At 48.7% G+C, this 21,458-nt stretch overlaps 1 protein-coding gene across 2 annotated transcripts in view; it reads right to left on the reverse strand.

Annotated features, from left to right (window-relative positions):
* Positions 1–13,136: 13,136 nt before the first annotated feature.
* Anxa6 (annexin A6) overlaps positions 13,137–21,458 on the reverse strand; it is a 55,789-nt gene continuing 47,467 nt past the window's right edge. The window contains exons 21-25 of one of the 2 annotated variants that reach the window (XM_021213636.1): positions 20,487–20,580; positions 19,477–19,572; positions 17,684–17,742; positions 15,868–15,990; positions 13,137–13,641 (exon numbers count right to left, since the gene is read on the reverse strand). In XM_021213636.1, coding sequence (XP_021069295.1) covers positions 13,582–13,641; positions 15,868–15,990; positions 17,684–17,742; positions 19,477–19,572; positions 20,487–20,580 — 432 coding nt within the window. In that variant the 3' untranslated portion in view covers positions 13,137–13,581. The remainder of the gene's footprint in view (positions 13,642–15,867; positions 15,991–17,683; positions 17,743–19,476; positions 19,573–20,486; positions 20,581–21,458) is intronic. The other variant, XM_021213635.1, reaches the window with a different exon arrangement.

Consider the following 21,458-nt stretch of genomic DNA (forward strand, 5'->3'; position numbering starts at 1 on the left):
TTCAGGCTGTGCTTGGGTTGAGGACATGTGAAGAGCTGAGTTTGAGTCCTGGCTTTGACATGTGGCCCCAGGCAAGTCCCTTCCCCTCTTCGCTCCTCAGCTTTTTTCTTCTATAATGTGTAGGAATCAAGCTAGATACCCACAAATGGAGGAACATTCCACGCAGACACCCAAGGATGTCTGAAAATGTAAAGAAAGAAAAAGCAAGATGGCCAGGGGGTCAGGAGACACTATCACTAGTGGCTCCCTCCCCAACTCCATAGAGTCTCACCTAGTCCAGGCTGGCCTCTAACTCCCTATGTGCCAAGGATAGCCTTGGTTCCTGATCCTCTTACTCCACCTCCCAAGAGCTGGGATTATAGGCAAGTGCTACCATGTCCAGCTTTAGACTCTTTTAAATGAATTATTTCATGTGTCTCTGTGAAAAAGAATTCATTATGGTCCATTTCTAGTATGAGGTGCATTGAAAGCTCATTAATGAATCACAAATCGCTAACAGCCCTAGACCCCTGTCTTTCCTAACTGGGTAGACACTCTCGGTTCATCCTAGGTTGGAAAAGTTACAAACAGGGGCCTCTGCTACAGGACCCTGGCCACATATCAGAAAAAGAGGGACTCTGGAAATCCAGAGTATGCATGAGATAAAGTTTTATGTCCTGAACCTGTAGGATAGGGAATTTAGAGAGTGGGTAATACTGGATACAGGAGAGATCATACTTCCTTGAAGAACTCTGCCAGTGAGGAAATCAGGTGTCAGAGAAATGCGATCAGGAATATAAAACCCACTATTTTGCACCACGTTGTCATGCTAGCCAGCTTCCCCCCACTGGCTTCTTCAGGCTGGCTCCAGACTTTGCAAGTTAAAACTAAACAAACACAAACAAAAAGCTGCCTCAGTTTCACTTCTCTGAGGTTTTTCTCTCTCTCTTTTAAGATTTATTATATATATATATATATATATATATATATATATATATATATATATATAGTGTGTGTGTGTGTGTGTGTGTGTGTGTGCTCTATCTGCATGTACACCTGCATGCCAGAAGAAGGCATCAGATCCCATTACAGATGGTTGTGAGCCACCATGGGGTTGCTAGGAATTGAACTCAGGACCTCTGGAAGTGCTCTTAACTCCTGAGCCACCTCTCCAGCCCAAGGATTCTTGTTATGAAGTGATGAACCTTGTTTCTCAAACACCTCCTAAGAACTCTAGTAAGAACCCTTCTGAGGCTTCCAGAGGATCAAAGACACCCACGAATAAGAGGCACAGCTGGGGTTCCCACTCCAGCGTAGCTAGTATCCATGGGTCCTGCACCTGTGGATTCAAATAAATTCAAATGAAAACTATGCAGGAAGAAAATTTGCTTGTCTGCTGCACATGTGCAGATTTGTTTGTCATCCTACCACAGTACTGTGTAACAACCTTTTACATAACATTGACACCGTGCTAGGAATAGTCAGGGACCCAGGGTGGTTTGGTACCCAGGAGGATGTGAGTAGTAGATTATGATTTTAATATCTAAGGAGGTAACTGATTCCCCATGGACACCAAGGGTTGGCTATAATGTCTTCTATCCTCACTGGGAGAGAGGACATGATAGAACTCAAAAGACAGGTGAGGGCCCAGAGAAACGCTCCGAAGTCAAGAGCACTTGTTGCTCTTACAAAGGACTCATACTCAGTTCCCAGCCCCCACTCACATCACAACCACTGTAACTCCAGCTCCTAGGGATGCAATAACACTCTCCCCTAGCCTCCCGGGGCACCTGCACTCAAGTGCACATACCACACAGACACACATGTACACACATAATTAATAACCAACATATCCAAGTGTGGTGGTGCCCACCTTTAATCTCAGCACTCAGGCAGTGGGGGCAGGCAGATCTCTGTGAGTTCCAGGCTAGCCAGCTCTGCTTAATGAGGCCCTGCCTCAAAACAGACAGACAGACAGCAAGTTGCATTTAATAAACCCCATTTGAATATATAAAATACTCGCACAGGCCCTTTTGTTGAGTGCTTGGTATCCAGTGGCACTATTTTAGAAGAATCTGAGGAGGTGGAGCCTAGTTGGAGGAAGTAGATCACTGTGAAGGTCAAACCTGGTCCATCTGTCCATCTGTCCTGTGGCTCCCTGCTTCCAGTCTGCAGTGAGGTGAACTGCCTTCTCCACATGTTTCTTCCTCCAGTATGCTCCGCCTCATCACAGGCCCAGAACTAACAGAGTCAAGGACTGTGAACTAAAATTTCTGAAATCAGCCAGGCGTAGAGGTGTAAGCCTTTAACTCCAGTACTTGGGAGGCAGAGACAGGCAAATCTCTGAGTTCAAGGGCAGCCCAGTCTACAGAGTGAGTTCCAGGGACACCCAGGGGGTACACAGAGAAACCCTGTCTCAAAAAAACCAAAACCAAACCAAACCAAAAAATCTCTGAGATCACCTTCAGAAGGAAGGCCTTCCTCCCTTAAGTTGTTCATCTCAGGTATGAAGAAAAATAATAGAGATTAATACCAAACGAGAGTGGATTCATGCTATAAGCTTAAGTGTGGTTCTTACACCTTTGGAACCTTTGCAGAAAGAATTCAGGAGAGGTCAGGGATGTAGGCTAAAGAAAGCCTAGGATGCAATGAGCAGAGCTTAATGAACAATCCTGATGAAGCCCAGAAACCCTGAATACTAATGGGAACACAGTGAGGGCCAGCCTCACGAGGTTTCATTAGGTCTCTGTTGTGGACTAGATTAGAGGCCATTGTAGAAGTATTATTTATGGGGGCTGGTGAGATGGCTCAGAGGTTAAGAGTGCCGACTGCTCTTCCAGAGGTCCTGAGTTCAAATCCCAGCAACCACATGGTGGCTCACAACCATCTGTAACGAAATCTGATGCTCTCTTCTGGAGTCTCTGAAGACAGCTGCAGTGTACTTACATATAATAAATAAATTTTTTTTTAAAAAAAGAAGTATTATTTATTATCTTGTGATAATGATCATTTCTGAGACTTACTGCCTCTGTCTGTTAACCTAAGCCAATTCCTGGAAGCTTCTAGCCTCCGTACAATTTTATCTAGACCTGGAATGTTTTGAGCCTCTAAAGCTTGCTGCTGAGCAAGTTCAGCCTTTCTAGCTCTTTCTGAATTTTTGTGGCTGGTTCAGCTCAGCTGTTCTGTCTCCAACTCCTCTCTGTTACAAGAGTAGGGCAGATTCTGTTCTGTCAAATCTTTCTCTGATTTGTCCCTTTGTCTGCCACTCAATTAGACATCACTTTAAACACGGGTGCTTCCTTCTACAAACTAGCTTTACTTTCATTGTTTGGGATTAAAGGTGTGTGTTAAGGGCTGAGCCACACCACAACAGGAAACGGGTTTTTGTTTTTGTTTTTGTTTTGCTTTTGTTTTTTTTTTCCCCAGTAAATAATATAATCTTGCAGTTCACTTTGTGATCCTGCAACAGGCAATTCGTATAACATCTGAAAAAGAAAGAACTTTTCTACATTTTACCCACACAAGTCCTGAGACTTCAAATGAGACTGAGTGTAAAGATGGGTTGACTCATGTATGTGACAGAACTCAGCGTTCAGGCTATGGTGCAGTTATTGCTAGCTGCTTTTAGTCAAGTTTATGGTGACAAATAGGGTAGAAAGACTTTTAAAGGTTGTAGTTTAGACAGAAAACCCCATGTAAAGTTGGGGCTAAGAAAGTTGTTTCTGAATGGCGCACGCCTTGAATCCCAGCACGCGGGAGGCAGAGGCAGGCAGATCTCTGAGTTGGAGGCCAGCCTGGTCTACAGAGTGAGTTCCAGGGACAATCAGGGCTACACAGGGAAACCTTGTCTCAAACAAACAAACAAACAAACAATAATAATAAAAGAGCTAGACACTTTGTACTGGGGTACTAGAAACGAAGCTTTGAGGGTTCCTGAGCTGTTGCCCAAACTCCTCTTAGCCCGGACTAGGATTGTAAAAGAGTATATTTATTGAAAGATTTCTTTTCCTTCAGAAGAGAGCACTTACCAGGCATCTAGCTAACACACGGAGACATGAGAAATGCCTGCTCCTTGTTATTGTATATTGGAAGCATGTAATGTTCTCTTTGATTCTCAGGGGCTCATAGCTAAGGGTTTGCCTTGAGTTCCTGAGTTTGCATTAGAACTTCAGATAATGCTGGCATTACCAAGACTGTAGGGAACCCTTGGAGATGGACTGAATGTAATGTACATGTTGTGAGATGAGATGGTAGTAGTTTGGGGTCATAGTTTAAAGATCTAATGTCCCCGCAGGCTCATGTATTCGTGCTTGCTTGGTCACCAGTTCTGTTGAACGTTCCTGAAAGACAGAGCTCCTCCTGCCCTTAGGACTGAGCCTGGCATTAGACAGGTTTCTCTGCCTTTCCAGAAACCCACTGAATCAGACTCTGCCCGGTAGAGCCTAGAAGGAGAATTTTAAGTACGATGCTAGGGCTCGCCTGGGGATTAGGAGAGTTTGAGAGACCCAAGCTCTCTGAGACGAGTTTTCAGATCTCAGAGTGAGAATTGTCTGTTTATACATAGGTAGTCAACTTGACCCAAACCAGAGTCTTAGGAGATTTCCTAGGGGAAGAGAACCTTGGTTGAGGATTTGCCTCTATGGGACAGGTCTATGGGGGCCTCTCTACGGGGCATTTTCTTGATTGATGTGGGAAGGCTCAGCTCATTGTGGATGCTGCCACCCTTGGGCAGGTGCTCCTGGGTGGTGTCCGGAAACAAAGTATCAGGCCAGAAGGAGAGAGCCAGTAAGTAGCACTTCTCCATGTTCTTTGCTTCAGTTCCTGTCTCTAGGTTCCTGTCCTGACTTCCCTCAATGAGGGACTGTGATCAATCCGAGTAGGTAAGCCAAATAAACCGTTTCCTCTGTGAATTGCTTCTAGAAAGTGTTTTATCACAACAACCAAGAACCAAACTGAGTCAAGCAGTCATATTGCCATGGAGAATAAGAGTGGTTCTTGCTTGGTGGAGTCGCCCAACCATTAGATCCAAAGCTTTGAAAAGACCCGTGGCAGCTGGCAAACCTATTTGTTTGTTTGTTTGCTTGTTTATTATTTATTTATTTATTTATTTATTTATTGAGACAGGATCTTGCTGTGTGGCTTTGGCTATCCTAGAACTCACTATATAGATCAGACAGATCTTGAACTTACAGAAATCCACCAGCCTCTGTCTTCTTTGTGCTGGGATTACCCATGTCCAGCTAACATTCTTATCAGAACTGGGATAACAGTTTCTAGAACAGAATCATACGCTCGCTGATACTCACTGGTCTGGTGCCCATCTGGGGTGAGTGTGTTTGTTCCTCAGTGGGGAGGGGAGTGCCACCAAGTTCTAAGTCCCATGTATTCTCAATAGCAATGGAGAACAAACAGTCCCAAAGGGGACCTGCTACCTAGTTGGGTTGGCTCTCATTTACTTAAAGGACAGGTCTGTCTCCTGAGATAAGAACCTAAATAGCCCACGCTGGCCCAAAAACTCACTATGTAGTGGGAGATAATCTTGAATTTGTGATCCAATCCTCTTGTCTACAAGGCTGGGGTTTCAGACATGCACCACCATGCCCAGTTTTATTTTTTCTCACATCCAGTTTCATGCGGCGCTGGGGACAGGACCCAGGTCCTCATGAAGGAAAGGCAAGCACTGTATCAACTGAGCTACATCTAAAGCCCTAATGAGACATTGTTGAGGTTGGAAATGAACTGATTCAGTAGGTGCCAGAGAGAGAGAGAGAGAGAGAGAGAGAGAGCATCAGGTGTGTCTTGAGAAAGAAATCTGGCTAGGGACAGAGCCACCACTCAAATCCAATCCACATAGTATTCCCCCCTCCACTGGGAGCTGCCCAGGGGACTGCAAGCAAACTTTTTCCAGACTCTGAACAGATGGACAGATATCCAAATCCTAGTTGAGTCTGCATGCACCCATGTACCTGCTGTGTGCCAGACCTACAGTTGTGTCTGACTCACCCATGACTGAGCCAGTCTCTGTCTCTCACCTTCCTCCTCCCACCCCCAAAAAGGTTTCTTGATGTTTTTAGAAACCTAGGAATAGCTGGGGAGTGGTGGCACACGCCTTTAATCCCAGCACTTGGGAGGCAGAGGCAGGCGGATTTCTGAGTTCAAGGCCAGCCTGGTGTACAGAGTGAGTTCCAGGACAGGCAGGGTTACACAGAGAAACCCTGTCTCGAAAAAAACGAAAAAAGGAAAAACATAAAAGAAAGAAGGAAAGGAAAGGAAGGAAGGAAGGAAGGAAGGAAGGAAGGAAGGAAGGAAGGAAGGGAGAAAGAAACCTAGGAATAGTATATGTGCATACATAGAACATAATGGGGCGGAGTTCATAAAAGAGATGATTGGTTAAGGGACTGCTCAGCTTCAACATTCTTCTAGATTATCCAGGCCTGTGTATAATCATTGCTCTCTGTCTCTGTCTCTCTGTCTCTGTCTGTCTGTCTGTCTTTCTCTCTCTCTCTCTCTCTCTCTCTCTCTCTCTCTCTCTCTCTCTCTCTCTCTCTCCCTCTCTCTCAGACAGCCTTTTGTATTCCAGGCTGGCTTTGAATTCTCTGTATAGCCAAAATGACCTTCAGCTCCTGGTCCTCCTGTCTTGACATCTTAAGTGCCAGGATTGCCAGTGTGTGAATCACCTGGCTCACCTGGTTTAGGTAGTGCTGGGATCCAGCCAAAGGCTTCATGAATGCTGAGCAAGTAGCCAATGAACTGAGCCACACCCCCCAGCTCTGGAAGCACCCCTTTAATTGTATATTCTGATGCAGGAGTCCCAGAAACTCGTGGTTGAAGTACCCTGATCTCCCATCTTTGTTCATTTTTTTTGTACTCGGGGAAATACCATCTCAGATTGAGGTCAGAGACTGGATATATAAAGGAAAAACTAAAACTCAAAGTCATTTCGAGGAAATGGGGTGTGTGTAATCCTGTCGGGATTTGAAAACTGGGATTCAGGGATGAGTTTTGCAAAGCGGTGCTTTCCAAGGAAACAGACACAAAGGGGGTGTGTTGAAAGATGTTTTGTTAAAGGAGGAGGATCCAAGAACAGATGTCGCAAGGCTGTGCTGTCAAAGGAAGTGGCTTCTTAGCCCATCGGGTCTGGAGCAAAGAATCAGAGTGTCCTTACCAACGTTCTCACTGGGCAGAAGGCTGAGGCTCATGAAGGGGAGGGTGAGGACCCAGGGTGAGGCAGAGGGCTGTTGAGGAGGTAGCTGGGGCTCCTGTCCATTGTCTTCTCAAGTGTGTAGTCCCTTGATATCCTTGCCCCAGGTCCTTGGGCACGTTCCTAGGTCAAAGACTTGAGACTAAATCTGTGTGCCGGGGACCTACACCTGCCAGATGGCAGGGGCTGCAGCCTGAGGGTGGCTGGGGTACATGGGAGAGGAAGGAGCAGTGCGATGAGGTGGCTTAACCTCAGAAAGGAAGCCTGGTGTCTGGGGAAATTCCCCAACGAGGTCGCATGTCTATGTAAATAACCAGCTCCCATAAGCCTGGACTTCAGAATGGGAGAGAGAGAGAGAGAGAGAGAGAGAGAGAGAGAGAGAGAGAGAGAGAGAGAGAGAGACTGAGACTCCTGGGAAGGTTGGAGAGGGTATAGGGCCTGGCTATCCCTAGGGGTCCAGCACCCTGCAAGGCTCGTTGGAAATCTTCACCTCATTGTCTTTGTAGTATCTTCCCTGAAGACTGGGGGGAGGGGGGTGGTAGTGAGCCAGTCCTTACCTAAGCTAAAGTGTATCCTACTACACTTCCTTGGAGACCATGGGGAGAGTGACCATGATGATGAACATGACCATACATTTGCTGCCACTGCTGAAGAAGGTGACAGCGATGAGGCTCAGAGTCCGAGAAGGACTAGCAGTTTCATTTTAGGTTTTCAGCTCACTCACTGGGGAATTTTATCTTGGGAACAGCCCAGAGACATGAGGCAGGTAGTGACCTTGACTCACCTTGGGCAAATCCCAGCATGTTCTATTTTATAGGCCCTGTGGGAGCTTTCAAAGACCAGTAGGCACTGTTAACCCCTCCTGGACCACTTCTGACATAGTGTCTACAATGGGAGCATTTCTCTGGTCTCTGTAAGTCTCTCACCTGGGGTCTTAGGCCTCCTTGTGAAGGGAAACCTTACCCAGGTCTCCATTCCTTTATTTTTATTTATTTATTTATTTATTTATTTATTTATTTATTTATTTTTGGTTTTTCGAGACAGGGTTTCTCTGTATAGCCCTGGCTGTCCTGGAACTCACTTTGTAGACCAGGCTGGCCTCGAACTCAGAAATCCACCTGCCTCTGCCTCCCAAGTGCTGGGATCAAAGGCGTGCGCCACCATGCCCGGGCTCTCCATTCCTTTCTTAGGTTTGGGCCCACACATCACCTGGCTCCCCAGGGGGCTGACCTGGTAGGACAGAGAGCAATCCCCAGCTATTGGGCACCACACGGAGCCTAAGTGTCTCTCAGTAGAACTTGCACACAATCAGGCAGATCCCCAGGACCAGAAGTTGGACATGGTTCACTAAGATGATACAGCAAGGATGGGTGAGCATGTCAGTGTGTGTGTGTGTGTGTGTGTGTGTGTGTGTGTGTGTAACAACTTTGGAGGGCTGGGCTAGGTGTTTCCCATGTGGCCAGGGATGATGTACTTCTGCTGTACTTGTGGGCCTAATCGATTCATTTTTTTTCTTTATGTGGTCAACAATGAGCTGAGCATGCATCTGACTCTGGCTCTCTTTGGTCTGTCCCTGGGCGGCATGGCTGGCAGTGATCTGGCTTTCTGTATGCCCCGTGGGGATTAGGACGTGGGTATATATGGGAAAGTGAGGGAACGGGACGGAGTGTCCCTTTCCTCTTCCCCTGGGCCCTCCCAGGTCAAAGTCCAGGGCTCTTTTGCTAGGTGCCAGGGAGGGGTTTTTACTCTAGCTGGCAGCATCGCTGACAGATGGTGATAGCGGAGAGGAAGGGGTGGGACCGTCCAAGGGAGGAAATGCATGTGCCGGAAGCTTCTGAGAGCAGCTGGGCCTGGGGGAGGGGCCCGCTGCCTGATAGTTGGGACTTGTCCTTACACAGGTTGTGGTATGACCTCTATGAGGACTCTAGCCACATGCTCTGCCTTCAAAAGCCCCTCCTGCCCACCTCATCCCCTCCCCCCCCCCCCCCCAACCCTGGCCCACCTCTAGGTTCCAGGTAGACTGATCCCTGGCTTCCTGTCTCCATCCCTTCTTTCTTGAATTCATAGCAGGTGTGTCTTTCTTCTCCTCACCCCTCCCTCTCATTTGTCTTCCCCCCTCCACACCAGCCCCCCACCCCCTCTTGAGACAGGGTTTTGCTGCTTCACTCTCTTCCCTTCTTACAGGAGACAGAGGCTCTTGCTGCATATGGAGTTCATGGATCCAGCCAGCCCAGCCAGCCAGCCCCAGGGATGCCCCAGTCTCCACCTCCAACCCTCACATTGCCACACCAGGCTTTTCTTTCTCTATGTCTGTCTGTCTGTCTGTCTGTCTGTCTGTCTGTTTTCTTTTTTTTTAATGTGGGTGCGGGGGGGATCCAAACTCAGGTCCTCATGCTAATGTAGCAAGCACTTCACTGACTGAAGCATCTCTCCAATCCTGGACCCTGAACCCAGGTCTGCCTCCCACATCCTGGGGATTGAGCCCAGGCATTTTGTGTGTCCCAGGTCAACATCCTAATCACTGAGCTATACCGCCAGTCTCTCTAGTAATAATTTTTCTCCACTCAGCCCTCGGAGGGTGGGGCACAGTGTAACACAGTGGTTCTCAACCTTCCTAATGCTATGATCCCTTAATGCAGTTCCTCGTGTTGTGGTGACACCCTCCCAACCATAAAATTATTTTTATGTTGCTACTTCGTAACTATAATTTTGCTGCTGTTATGAATCTGAATTGTAATGTAAATATTTTTGGAGATGAAGAGGTTTGTCAAAGGGGTCTCAAACCACAAGTTGAGAGGCACTGGTGTAGGGAGGGACACAGTAGGCCCCACGAGCTGTTGAGGCTCCCTCTGAGCATGTCAATTATTAGCAGTGAAGAGCTGATGTCGTGGAGTTGATGTTCTGGCCTGGACAGTACTCTCGGAGATGTTCACACATTGGTTTAACTTCATACTCTGAGGTAGACACACCTTTGCTGCCCCCCCCCTCCCCTGAGAGAAGGAAAACACAGCAAAGGAAGGTCAGTGAATTCGCTGTTGCTAGTGGTTGACTGGGACTTGAACCCACGCCTGCAGCCCAAGATGGAAGCTGTGGTATAGCTAGAATTTCCCTGTAGCCTCCCTTCATGCGAAACGAGGAAGTTTTCCTCTGGCAGTCCTGCTGTGATGTAGTCTTCAGGCAAGCCATCCTACCAGTCAGAAACTTACCTCAGTTGCCTTATTGTAACAGGTGAGTCCTGCAAAGAAAGCAATGGCTGCTTGGGTAAAGATTCTCCAGCAGGACTTGTTATGGCTTCAACTCTGGCCCCAACTGGACTGGGACAAGAAAACATCAGGAATTCCAAAGCGGCCAACAGCTACCTCACTGCTGTCTGTTAGCAGAAGTGCAAGCAGATACCGGGCTCTGCTCTCTGGTCAGGGCAAGTCCCCTCCAAGCTGCCACTTCCTTCAGGTGTTTCCTTTTGGTCCCAAAGACCACGGCTTCCGCAAAAATAACTTTCCTGAAGGGAGAATGTGTGGTCCAGGGATGTGGGCATGCCAGCTAGTTGGCAGAGTGCTTGCCTAGCAGGCATAAAGCTCTGGGTTCCAGCTTTAGCATGCCATAAACCGCATATGGTGGGATCTGCCTGTACCTGGGAGGCAGAGGCAGGAGGATGGGAAGTTCAAGGTCATTCTTAAGTTATGTACGTAGAGAGTTTGAGGCTAGCCTGTGCTAGCTACATAAGACCCTGTTTTAAAAAACAAATGGGCTAGAGAGACAGCACTTAGGGCTCTTACAGAGGACCTGGATTTGGTTCTCCGTACACAGTAACTTCAGCTCCAGGGGACCCAATGTCCTCTCTGGTCTCTGTAGGTACCAGGCACATATATGATGCACACACAGACATGTAGGCACTCCCTCAACACATAAAATAAAAACAAACATCAAAAACGAGCACTGAGGATTTGGAGGGGAGGGGACTCCAGCCTCAAAGCCCATCTCAAAGGGTGACCCAGATGCTACAGGCTACGGGTGTTTATTAGGACCCTAGACCGTTGAGGGACTGTGGAGTTCCCGTTCTAACTGCTGTGATGGCCAAGTATTTCCTTTCTGTATTAGTGATGGCCACCTCACCTGTCACTGAGGGAGGTGAGAATTTCTGAGGCCCTTCTGCACCTAGAACCTTAAAGCAATCCTCCCCATCTCCCACTTGGGGACAGGGGTGGTTTGAACGGTTGTCATTCTCCTTTAACCCCTATCCATTTTGTGTCTTGAACTGGGGTCCACAAGAGCAATCTCTAATGCTCTCGTGGAGAGAATCAGGCAGAAGAGGCATTCATTGATGCCCTATAAGGATTAGAACCATCACTGTTCGTAGCTCTAGCACCTACCACACAGCAGGTATCAGTAAGTACATGCTCATGAATGAATGAATGAATAAATGAGTGATGCATTGATGAGCAAGCTGCTTCAGATTCATAATGGCTGACTTCTGTACAACAAGAATCCACGGGGCTTAGCTGTTTTCACTCCTGATCCCCACAGCTTTTGTGATTAGCGTGTGAGACCTCCTCTCTCATTCAACATGTCCAACCCTTTGCTATACAAATAGGGAAACTGAGGCCCAGTGAAGTCAGTGAATAACAGCTGCAAGGTCCCCCAGTGAGGGAATGACCACACCCAGGATCTCCCAACTGTCTCCATGGACAGCTTCTACTATAAGTAAGTGCAATAATCTGGATGGGCCCTCTGAGGGGGCGGGGCCCTCTGAGGGGCGGGGTCCTCTGAGGGACAGAGCCCGCTGAGAGGGCGGGGCCACAGTTTCCCATCACAGGCCCTGGAAAATCTCAGATCCAAGTACAGCGCAGCACAACAGGAAGTCCAAGTATAGCTTGTGGGAGTTGGTGGTCCGTGCCTGCAATCCACCCCTCAGAGGCAGGAGGATCAGGTTATCTCCGCCTCTATAGCAAGTGTCTGTGGGAAGATGGACAGAGGAGCCGCCGTGGAGCCTCCTGGCCCACCTCCACTCGCCTCTCCAGAAGACAATCTACTGTGCCCTTGAGGCGATCAGAGAAGTGCGGGGTTGCTTATAATGGGGGTCCAGGCAGCAAGGGTTGGGGAACCTGAGTCATAGGGAGGCTGGGACTTCCCAGGCTTGAGGCCGGTTCCCTAGAAGCAGGAGGAGGTGAAGACAGAGCTCACTCACGAGCAGGTGAAACACAGCCTTAAAGGGAAATGTAGGCTGCACACAGAGAGGCTCTTGCTGCAAATGACTGCATGCCTCCGAGTTTTCTTGTGTGTGTGAACAAGGGAGTAGTGAACATGTGTGGGGGCCTTGGGGTGTCATTCCCGAGGAGCCATCTGACTTATTTCTGACTTATTTCTGAGGTTCTCACTGAACCCAGAACTCAGTGATTTAGCCTGTCTGACCGGCTGGCCACTGAGTCTCATGGATCTGTCTCCATCCTCCCAATACTGGGATTATAAATACGTAGGTTTTTTTGGGTTTTATATGTTCGCTCTCACACAGGATCTTGCCATAGATTCCCTGCCTGGTCTGAACTCAATATATAGACCAAGCTGGCCTTGTCTCCGTGCCTCCTTAGTGCCAATATTAAAGGGGTGTGTCACCATGCCCGGCCTGTATGGGTTCTGGAGATTGAATTCAGGTCCTCATGCTTGTGCAGGACTTGCTTAAGTGACCTATCTGCCTCGCCCTGTTTCTTCCCTTTTAAAAGAATGAATACAGTTCAAGGGGTTGAGCTACCCGCTCAGTCCTGAAGGTGATAGAAGGGAAGCCAAGCTATCTTGGTGTCTTGTTTTGTAGACACCAAAACTGAGTCTAGGGAAGGGAAGGGATGGGTCCAAGGTCTGAGGCCAAGGGTGTCAGATACAAAATGAAACCTAGACGAGGAAATTCCTAGCTTGCTACTTTTATCAGATTGGACAGTGACAGCCGGGGAAGATCACCCGTCTGTCAGATTAATCTGTCATCTCTATTATCCTAGAACGTTTGTCTGGCACCAGGTACCACAGCCCGCCCTTCAAAGCACACACATCACTCATTTCATAGACAGAGGTTTGGTATGTTTTGAGATGTGACAAAGCTCAAGTCAGGCAGGGATTACGTGGAGGGATGGAAACTAGGGCGGGCAGAGTAGCAGGTAGAGGGGCATCAGAGTCAAATGCACATATGGCTGTGGTTCACCAGCCACTTAGCCATGAGCGGGAGGGATAACAGAAGGGACCGCCTGGGACCCTCAATGGCTAGAGAGCGCCCCAGCTGGATGGACAGTCCAACTCCACCCCTTGCTTCTTCCTTAGACCCTGAAGCTGGAGCAATGGCTTGGTCAGGTCATGGCGGCGGTGGCTGGTGCAGTTGGCCACTGCTTGGCAGAGGGGGCCCTCTGGGGTCAGGAGCTTTAGTCCTCTCCGCCACAGAGAGATAGCAGAGCCTTCATGAAGTCTCCAGAGGTGTCACCCTGGCAAGGCAGAGAGGAGAGAGAGAGCAGAGTGAGAAAGTGATCCATATCCCAGCATTCTACTAGCAGCCACTGGCCTAGACGTGACACTCAGCATCTCAGTCCCCGACACAGCTGCTGTGTCAAGGCCAGAGAGACCTCTCCAGACACACTTGTGACCAGCCCCCCCCACCCCGCCCAGGAGTCTGCCCTTGAGGGTCAGACCCTGCTGAGCGGCTAGGCATCAGTGCCTCCTCTCCTTATGGGGGCAGTTCAGACTCCATTGTGCCACCCCAGCTTCTCACAGAAGGGCCTGAGACCTCCATCTTGCCCTAGGGAGCCAGGCATGTTCCCCAGCCCTTGGTGTCAACTGATAAATGGCCACCATCAGGGAGAGAGCCACTGAACCAAGGCCCAGGTCAGCGGAAAAGCTGGTAAGCATCACTTACTCTGACACATCACAAGGGTCTGTCTGCAGTCAAGCCGGGGAGCGAGACTCTCTCCAAAGGCGCATATCCCCATTTAGAAGGAGCGTCTATTACTTATACTATTTTTTGGTTTTGGAGACGAGGTCTCATGTAGCCCAGGTTGGCCTCCAACTCACTCACTAGTCACGATGACCTTGACTGACCTCTGCTGTTGAGACCTGGTTACTTGGAAAGTGCTGAGTTGGGAACAGAGCTCAGTGGCGGTATATGCTACAGCTTCAACTCAGAGCTCTACACAAAATAAGCAAGCAGAAGCTTTAAGAGAGGGGCTAGGGATGTGGCTCAGCTAGTAGGTTGCTTGCCTACTAAGTGTGAAGCCCTGAGTTTGATTCCTAGCACTGCACAGACAAGGTACGCACCTGTAACCCCAGCAAGGAGGAGGTGGAGACAGGAGGATGGCAAGTTCAATGTCAGTCTGGGCTCCACAGTGAATTTAAGGCTAGCTTGGGCTCCACAGTGAATTTAAGGCTAGCTTGGGCTCCACAGTGAATTTAAGGCTAGCTTGGGCTACACAGTGAATTTAAGGCCAGATTAGGGCACTCTTAGTAACCCTGTCTCGAAATGTCTTTTTTTTTCTTTCTTTTTTTTTTTTTTTTTTGGTTTTTCGAGACAGGGTTTCTCTGTGTAGCCCTGGCTGTCCTGGAACTCACTTTGTAGACCAGGCTGGCCTTAAAAGACTGTCTCTGCCTCCCAAGACTCTGGATGCAGCATCACCACCCAGCTAAATAAGAAATTTCTTCAGGAGGGCGGGTGTTATGGCTCCATGGTAGAATGGACACTTAGCATACTTGTTCCAGTCTCCACTACCAATATATATATATAATTGATGTGTGTTCTTTAAAAAGGCTAGGTCTGTGTTGTGTAAACTAAATAGTATGGCTGGCACCACAGTTAGTGTTGGTAACCTGTTACCTCCTCACGGGTCCGTAGACTACACTACAATAAAATTACAAAAAGTAAAAGCCAGGGGCTGGAGAGATGGCTTGGTAGTTAAGAACGATGGCTGTTATTTCAGAAGATCTATCTGGGTTCGATGAACAGAGCTCAGAACCATCATACCAAGGTACTAGGGGGATCTGACTCCCTCCTCTGGCCTTCATGGGCACCAGACATGCATATATGCAAGCAAGCAAGCAAAACAACCATACACATAAAATAAAAATAAAAAGTAAAAACCAGGCAATTGTTTCCAAATAAGAAATCGTGAGGGGCTGGGTGGTGGTAGCACATGTCTTTAATCCCAGATCTTAAGAGGCAGAGGCAGTTTGAGGCCAGCCTGGTCTATAGAGTGAGTTACACAGAGAAACCCTGCCTCAAGAAACCCAAACAAACAAACAAACAAACAAACAAACCTCAGAAATGAAAAAAAATCACAAGGGGCTCACGAGAGGTGGCTAAGCAGTTAAGAGCACTGGCTGCTCTTGCAGAGGACCCAGGTTCGGTTCCTTGCACCCACATGGCAACTCACAACTGTCTGAACTGTGAGTACCCGGCATGCACCAGACATTCATGCAGGCAAACACACATATACATAAATTAAAAGAGATATTTTTTTTTTTTTTTGAGACAGGTTTTCTCTGTGTAGCCCTGGCTGTCCTGGAACTCACTTTGTAGACCAGGCTGGCCTCGACCTCAGAAATCCCGCCTGCCTCTGCCTCCCGAAAAAGAGATATTTTCATAGCCAAGCCAATGAGGCAGGTCTCCCTTCACTCAACATTTGCAGGTGATCTCAGAGCCCACTGAGAAGCCCCTTCCTTACCTCAATGGCTTGGTGTAGAGACTTGTCATATTTCTCAATGAATTCCCTCCGGATGTTGAGCAGATCTATCTCACTCCGAGACACCATCACCCTGGTGAGGGTCTTCTCATCTGTGCCAGCACCCTGGTGGAGCCAAGGAGAGATGCATGGAGCAGGAAGGAAGGGAAGAGCTAGGTCACACTACGGCAGATGCCCACCTGCCTGTCCCTTCTGCCTTCCCAGAGCAGGCGGCCATTCCTTAGTGTCTTCCACAGACAGTGCCAACCAAACTCCCTTGTGTGGAGGACTGGGCAGACAGGCACAGATGACCTGTGTGGGCTGAGTAGGTCCTGCTAAAACTCACATCCAGCTGGCACCTCAGAATGTAACCTTGGAACAGAGTTTTTGCCTTGTGGTTTGGATGACGTAGCCTCCTCCCAAATTCGATTCATGCATTGAAGGCTTGGCCCCCAGTGCAGTGTTCAGAGCTAGAGATTTGGGGAAGCAGATCTTAAGGTTTCTGACTTCTTCGATGAGCCAGTGCATTGATGAATATACAATCTGATGGCATTGCTAGGAAGTGGTGAAGGTGAAGGCCTGGCTGGAGGAAGTGAGGTGGGGTGTCAGAGGATGTACTCTGTCCCTTGTCCCTTGTCCCTCTCTGCTCCAGGCTATCTGGAAGTAAGTAAGTAGCATGCTCGGCCATACCTGCCCTGCCATGACATCCTGCATCACCACAGGCTCAAGAAATGGATCAGGAGGCCTTGGACTGAAGGCTCCGAAACTATGAGCCCACATCCTTTCTTCCCTCTTTTAGGTTGATTTTTCTTTCCCATCCCAGATATTGTACCACAGAGATGGAAAGCTAATTATTGCACCATTGCAATGAGTTAAAAACGAAGTCATGTTGGATTAGGGCCCTAAACCCATCGAGTGGCTCTAAGGAGTGCAAGGGACACAGGCACACATATGAACACAAAGACAGAGACTGGGTGGCTGGTGAGATGGCTCAGCTGTTAAGAGCACTGGCTGTTCTTCCAGAGGTCCTGAGTTCAATTCCCAGCAACCACATGGTGGCTCACAACCAACTATATGGGGAAACTGATGCCCTCTTCAGGCAGGCAGTTGTAAATGCAGCAGAACACGCATACATTAAAGAAATGAAAAAAATTTTTAAAAAAAGAAATTAAAAAGACAGAGGCTGGAGTGATGCAGCCAAACCGAAGACACAGAAGGGGTTTCTGGCAGCTTCCGGGAGGCAGGAGAGGGGTAGCAGAAGAGTGATGGGAAGGAGCCAACCTTGCTAATGCCTTGATTTTAGAACCATGAGAGATTATGTTTGTGTCATTCAGTTTGTGGGAACTTGTTATACAAGTCCCAGGAGACTAACACAGGATCTGGAATATGTGAGCACCAGGGCCCTCTCTCCTCTCCCTCCAGCTCTGGCACTTTCTGGGTGTGTAGCCATGGGCCAAGTTTAACTGTCCTATGCCACTCTTTGTTCTTCTATGAAATTAAGTGGGTGACCACTGGCCCGTAGAACTGCCATGGGTCATCTGTGGTCAGAGAGGTGGACACAAGGCTCAGAGCTTGGTACGTAGTGAGTTCTTAAGCAGCTAGGTGGATCATTCATCGATTTAGGGATCTACCTGTACACAGCATCTTGGGTACTGACATCTCTGTGCACTCCCACTAGATGCCAACAGCAATTAGAAGCAGGATGCTGATAATCAAGGTGGGGTAAAGAGCAGCCGGACGCCCTTGTCTGGGGGAGGGTGCACATCTGTGCCTGTAGGTTTGGGAAAGCCAGTGCTGAGAAGCGGGTCAGATACCATACCTTCATGGACTTGTACAGTTTGTCAGCAAAGAAGAGAGGCTTGTTCTTGACACTCTGAACTGTAGGGGAGAAGAGAGAGAGGCAGGGCAACTGGTCAGAGGCTGTGTGCTCAGACCCTGGGCAGGGCTTTCCCTACTACAGTCACCAACCTTCCGACTGACTTACTGCCACCAGCCTCCTGAGTGGCTGCAGGTCACTGCTAACCATCTGTGCTTAGCAGCGCCACTTTACGACCCCTCCACAAAGCTCCTTTTCTCCTCCCTCTGCCCACCTCTCTTTCTGTCACGAGCTGAATCTCTCCCTCAGTGAAGGAGCTTGTCGCTGACGCTGACGGAGGTCAGCAGAATATTTAACTGGGGTTTGAGTCCTAATGGATGCCAGGTACAGGGCTGTTAATTTTGAGGGCATTCAGAGCACATGAGAAGATGGTTAAAGACTGAACTTTAGGGTCTGGAGAGATAGCTCAGTGGGTAAGAGCACTTATTGCTCTTCCAGAGGACCCAAGTTAGGTTCCCAGCACTTAGTTTGGGCCGCTTACAACTGCCTATAGCTCCTATTCCCGGGGATATGACTTTTTCTTCTGGATCCTACAGGTACCCAGACACACACACACACACACACACACACACACACACACACACACACACACACACACACGGAAACAAAAACAAAACAAAAACCAAACTCCACTGTAGAGATTCAGATTCTAGAGACATTCTGAGTGGGGTGTGGCGTGTGTGAGTATGTAACAACTTCTGTGCCACTTGAGGACTGGGTAGAAAAGCCAGTTTTCATGTCCTACTGCAGATATGCAGAAGCTGACACAGGTTCTGCGTTCTGCCCTGGGGCATATAGCACTCAAGTGACAGTTCCTGCTCAGCTTCCCTGATTCCAATCGCCTTGCCTCACTGTAGGTGGTGAAGAGCTATTGTAAGCAACTCCTCCATTTATCTAATCTAAAACTCCGTTCCTCCACTTTTTTTTTTTTTTTTAAGAATTCCTGAGATTCAAGATGCATTTTGCACTTGATAGAGAATCTGAAAGCCTTCTATCGCCACCTGCTGGTAAGATCAGGTATATACATGATACAAGGATATGCTTAGCTATGTATGTGTCCATATCTACACAGGGAGAAATGAGACCCAACAGGGAAAGAGACCTTCTCAAATTCAAGACCTCCAGGCCATGAGGTAGCTTAGCAGGCTAAGGTCGTTGACCTAAGGACCTGAGTTCAATTCCCAAGATCCACAAAGTAGAGAGAACCAACTCTCTAAAGTTTTCTGACTTCCACACACATGATACGGTGTGCACATACCTGTACACATGTATTTATGTGTACACACACAACATAAATAATACAGCGTAACAAAAAAATTAAAAGGCAAGAAGCTCAGAGACGAGGTCTCTGGGCTAAGGAGGTAGCTCAGTGGTAGGCTGAGGTATGAGAGAATATGTTTAAGGCATGTCCTGCATGTATACATGCAAGGTGTACCCTGCTATGTATACATGTCCTATGAGTCACATGCGTGCATATATAGTATGTCTCATGTGTGGTATATATGTATACGAACACATTCTAGTCCTGTGGAGCACTGCCCTTCTCTGTGTCCTGGTCCTAACCCTGGGATGCTCACCCTGCCTCCAAAGCCTTGAAGATGTCCTCAGGCTGTCCCCTTACAATCACGCCTTGACAGGGGAGGTGATCTGAGGTAGTATTTAGCCACGTCCCTTTAGGGAACCCGCCCACATTCCCAGCAGTGCCCCAGCCCCTCCCCCGGGTGCCTGGTAATTACCAATGGCCACAAATGCGTCCTTGACGTCCCCAGACATCTCCTTCTTGATGACGTGCTCTATGTCATAGTTGGTCTTCTTGATGAACTCCTGGAAGACTGGCCAAGAGAATTGAGGGAGAGATGAACGCCACTGGGGAGGGTTACCTGACCTGCCCCAGGAACCGGCCACAGTACATGCTGGGCACTGGGTAGGGCTCAGGTGACAGGCAGGTTCTGGCCTTAGGGCTACTCTAAGACTTGGAGCCAAGTAGGCCACACCAGTGCCTTTAAGTCTGGCCAATAGCTCCAGCCCTTGGCAAGCTCTATTACCCCAGGCTGACATGTAAGAGGATGCCCAGACCACCAGGGAGGCCTTGCTCTCTGGGTTCCCTCTTATTCTCTGACAGGATTGGATGGAACTTACTATATAATAATCAAAGTGACACCCAGTAGGCTCTGTATGCCCTGCACAGACCGCGTACTTGTTTATTGTGGGTTTTGTATCCTAGCAACCATGAGAGGTACAACTAAAACACCAATCTTAGATAAGGGGATCAAGGCAGAGAGTCAGTCACCTGCTCCGCCACACAGCTGATAGGTAGGGGACTGGGATCTAGGCGATCCAGGGTTAAGCACAAAGCAACCGAGTGTTGAAAAGCACTGAGACTACAAAGTCTCAGTGGGAAGGAGCGTCAGGATGGGCACTGCACACCGCTGTGGTGGGCTGTCCTGCACCATCTCATTCCTCTCTGCTTTGTCCCAGTGGCTCAGGACAGCACACCTCGGAACCCTTAACCCTGCGTGCTTATGAGGTGAAATTAGCTAGTCATTCCTTATCCTAGGTGCGCCATCTGCTTTAGCTGGCTGAGGAGAGGCCAGAGCTCTGGGGTTCCCCAACCCTCCACTACTGGACTGAAGAGAAGGAGTTAGGCACTTGGCTGGTCTGCTCTGCTCAGAAGGTTGTGAGGCTCGGGCCACAGTGGGGGCTCCCACTGCCACACTGGAAGGGGTAGGGGGTTCGGCAGACTCACCTCTGCGTAGGTGGGGATAGCTACGGGTGCACAGGACGGTCATGAAGCGCGTCTCCAAGGAAGTTTTGTCTCCGCTGGGGGTGTCTGCTATCTCCTGCAGAGCCCGGTTGGGGCGAGGGTTTAGGGGGAGACACGAGAAAGCCATACATAGTTAATACCTGCTGTCCCTGCTGAGTCTCAGGTTGGGGTGAGATCAGCCACCCAAGGGCATTGAGGTTGGTCCCTTCTCCCCTCCGCCCTGGAGCACAGTGGTCATCCCACTTCCCTTTGAAGTCCTCAGGACCCCGGGATGGCACTGGAGCTGGGTAGAGGGACTTGGTACTCCTATCCAGTCACCAGAGAAATCTCTCTGGGGAGTACGGGGACATGTGTGTGAACAAGCAAAAAAATGTCCTAGCCGGTTTTCTCCAGTTTCCAAGGGCAAACCCATTTTACTCTACCACATAAAGGGTTCCAAAGGGTCTCCTAGCCAGCTATGATCTTACTTAAATTCTCTCTAAAAAGCTTACTTTGGGCTTAAAAATAAAATTAAAATGATTTCGACTTAAAGGCAACAACCATAGCTGGTAATGATACAGCATAAATCAGGGTAGAGATGAACAGCTAAAGCTTAGGAAATACTTATTTGCCCCTGCGTGCCCCTTCTGAGACAGAGTCTCTCTCATGTAGCTCAGGCTGGCCTCAAACTCGCTATGAATCTGAGGATGACCTTGAACTCCCGAACCTCCTGCCTCTGCTTGCCAAGGGCTGGATTATAACCATGCAGCTACCACACCTGCCCACCCTTAACCAACACAGTCCTTAAAAGGCCCTGAAGGGGAGAGAGAGAAGCTGTGGGGAAGCCCTCAATCACTGCCCCATCCTGCCCCACTCAGCCCAGCCCAGGCACAGCAAGACTTGACTTAGAAGCTGTTACATCCCTGTTACACCCCTGTTACATCCCTGTTACATCCCTGTTACATCCCTGTTACA

This window comes from Mus pahari, chromosome 14 (genome assembly GCF_900095145.1).
Source record: "Mus pahari chromosome 14, PAHARI_EIJ_v1.1, whole genome shotgun sequence".
Lineage (NCBI taxonomy): Eukaryota > Metazoa > Chordata > Mammalia > Rodentia > Muridae > Mus > Mus pahari.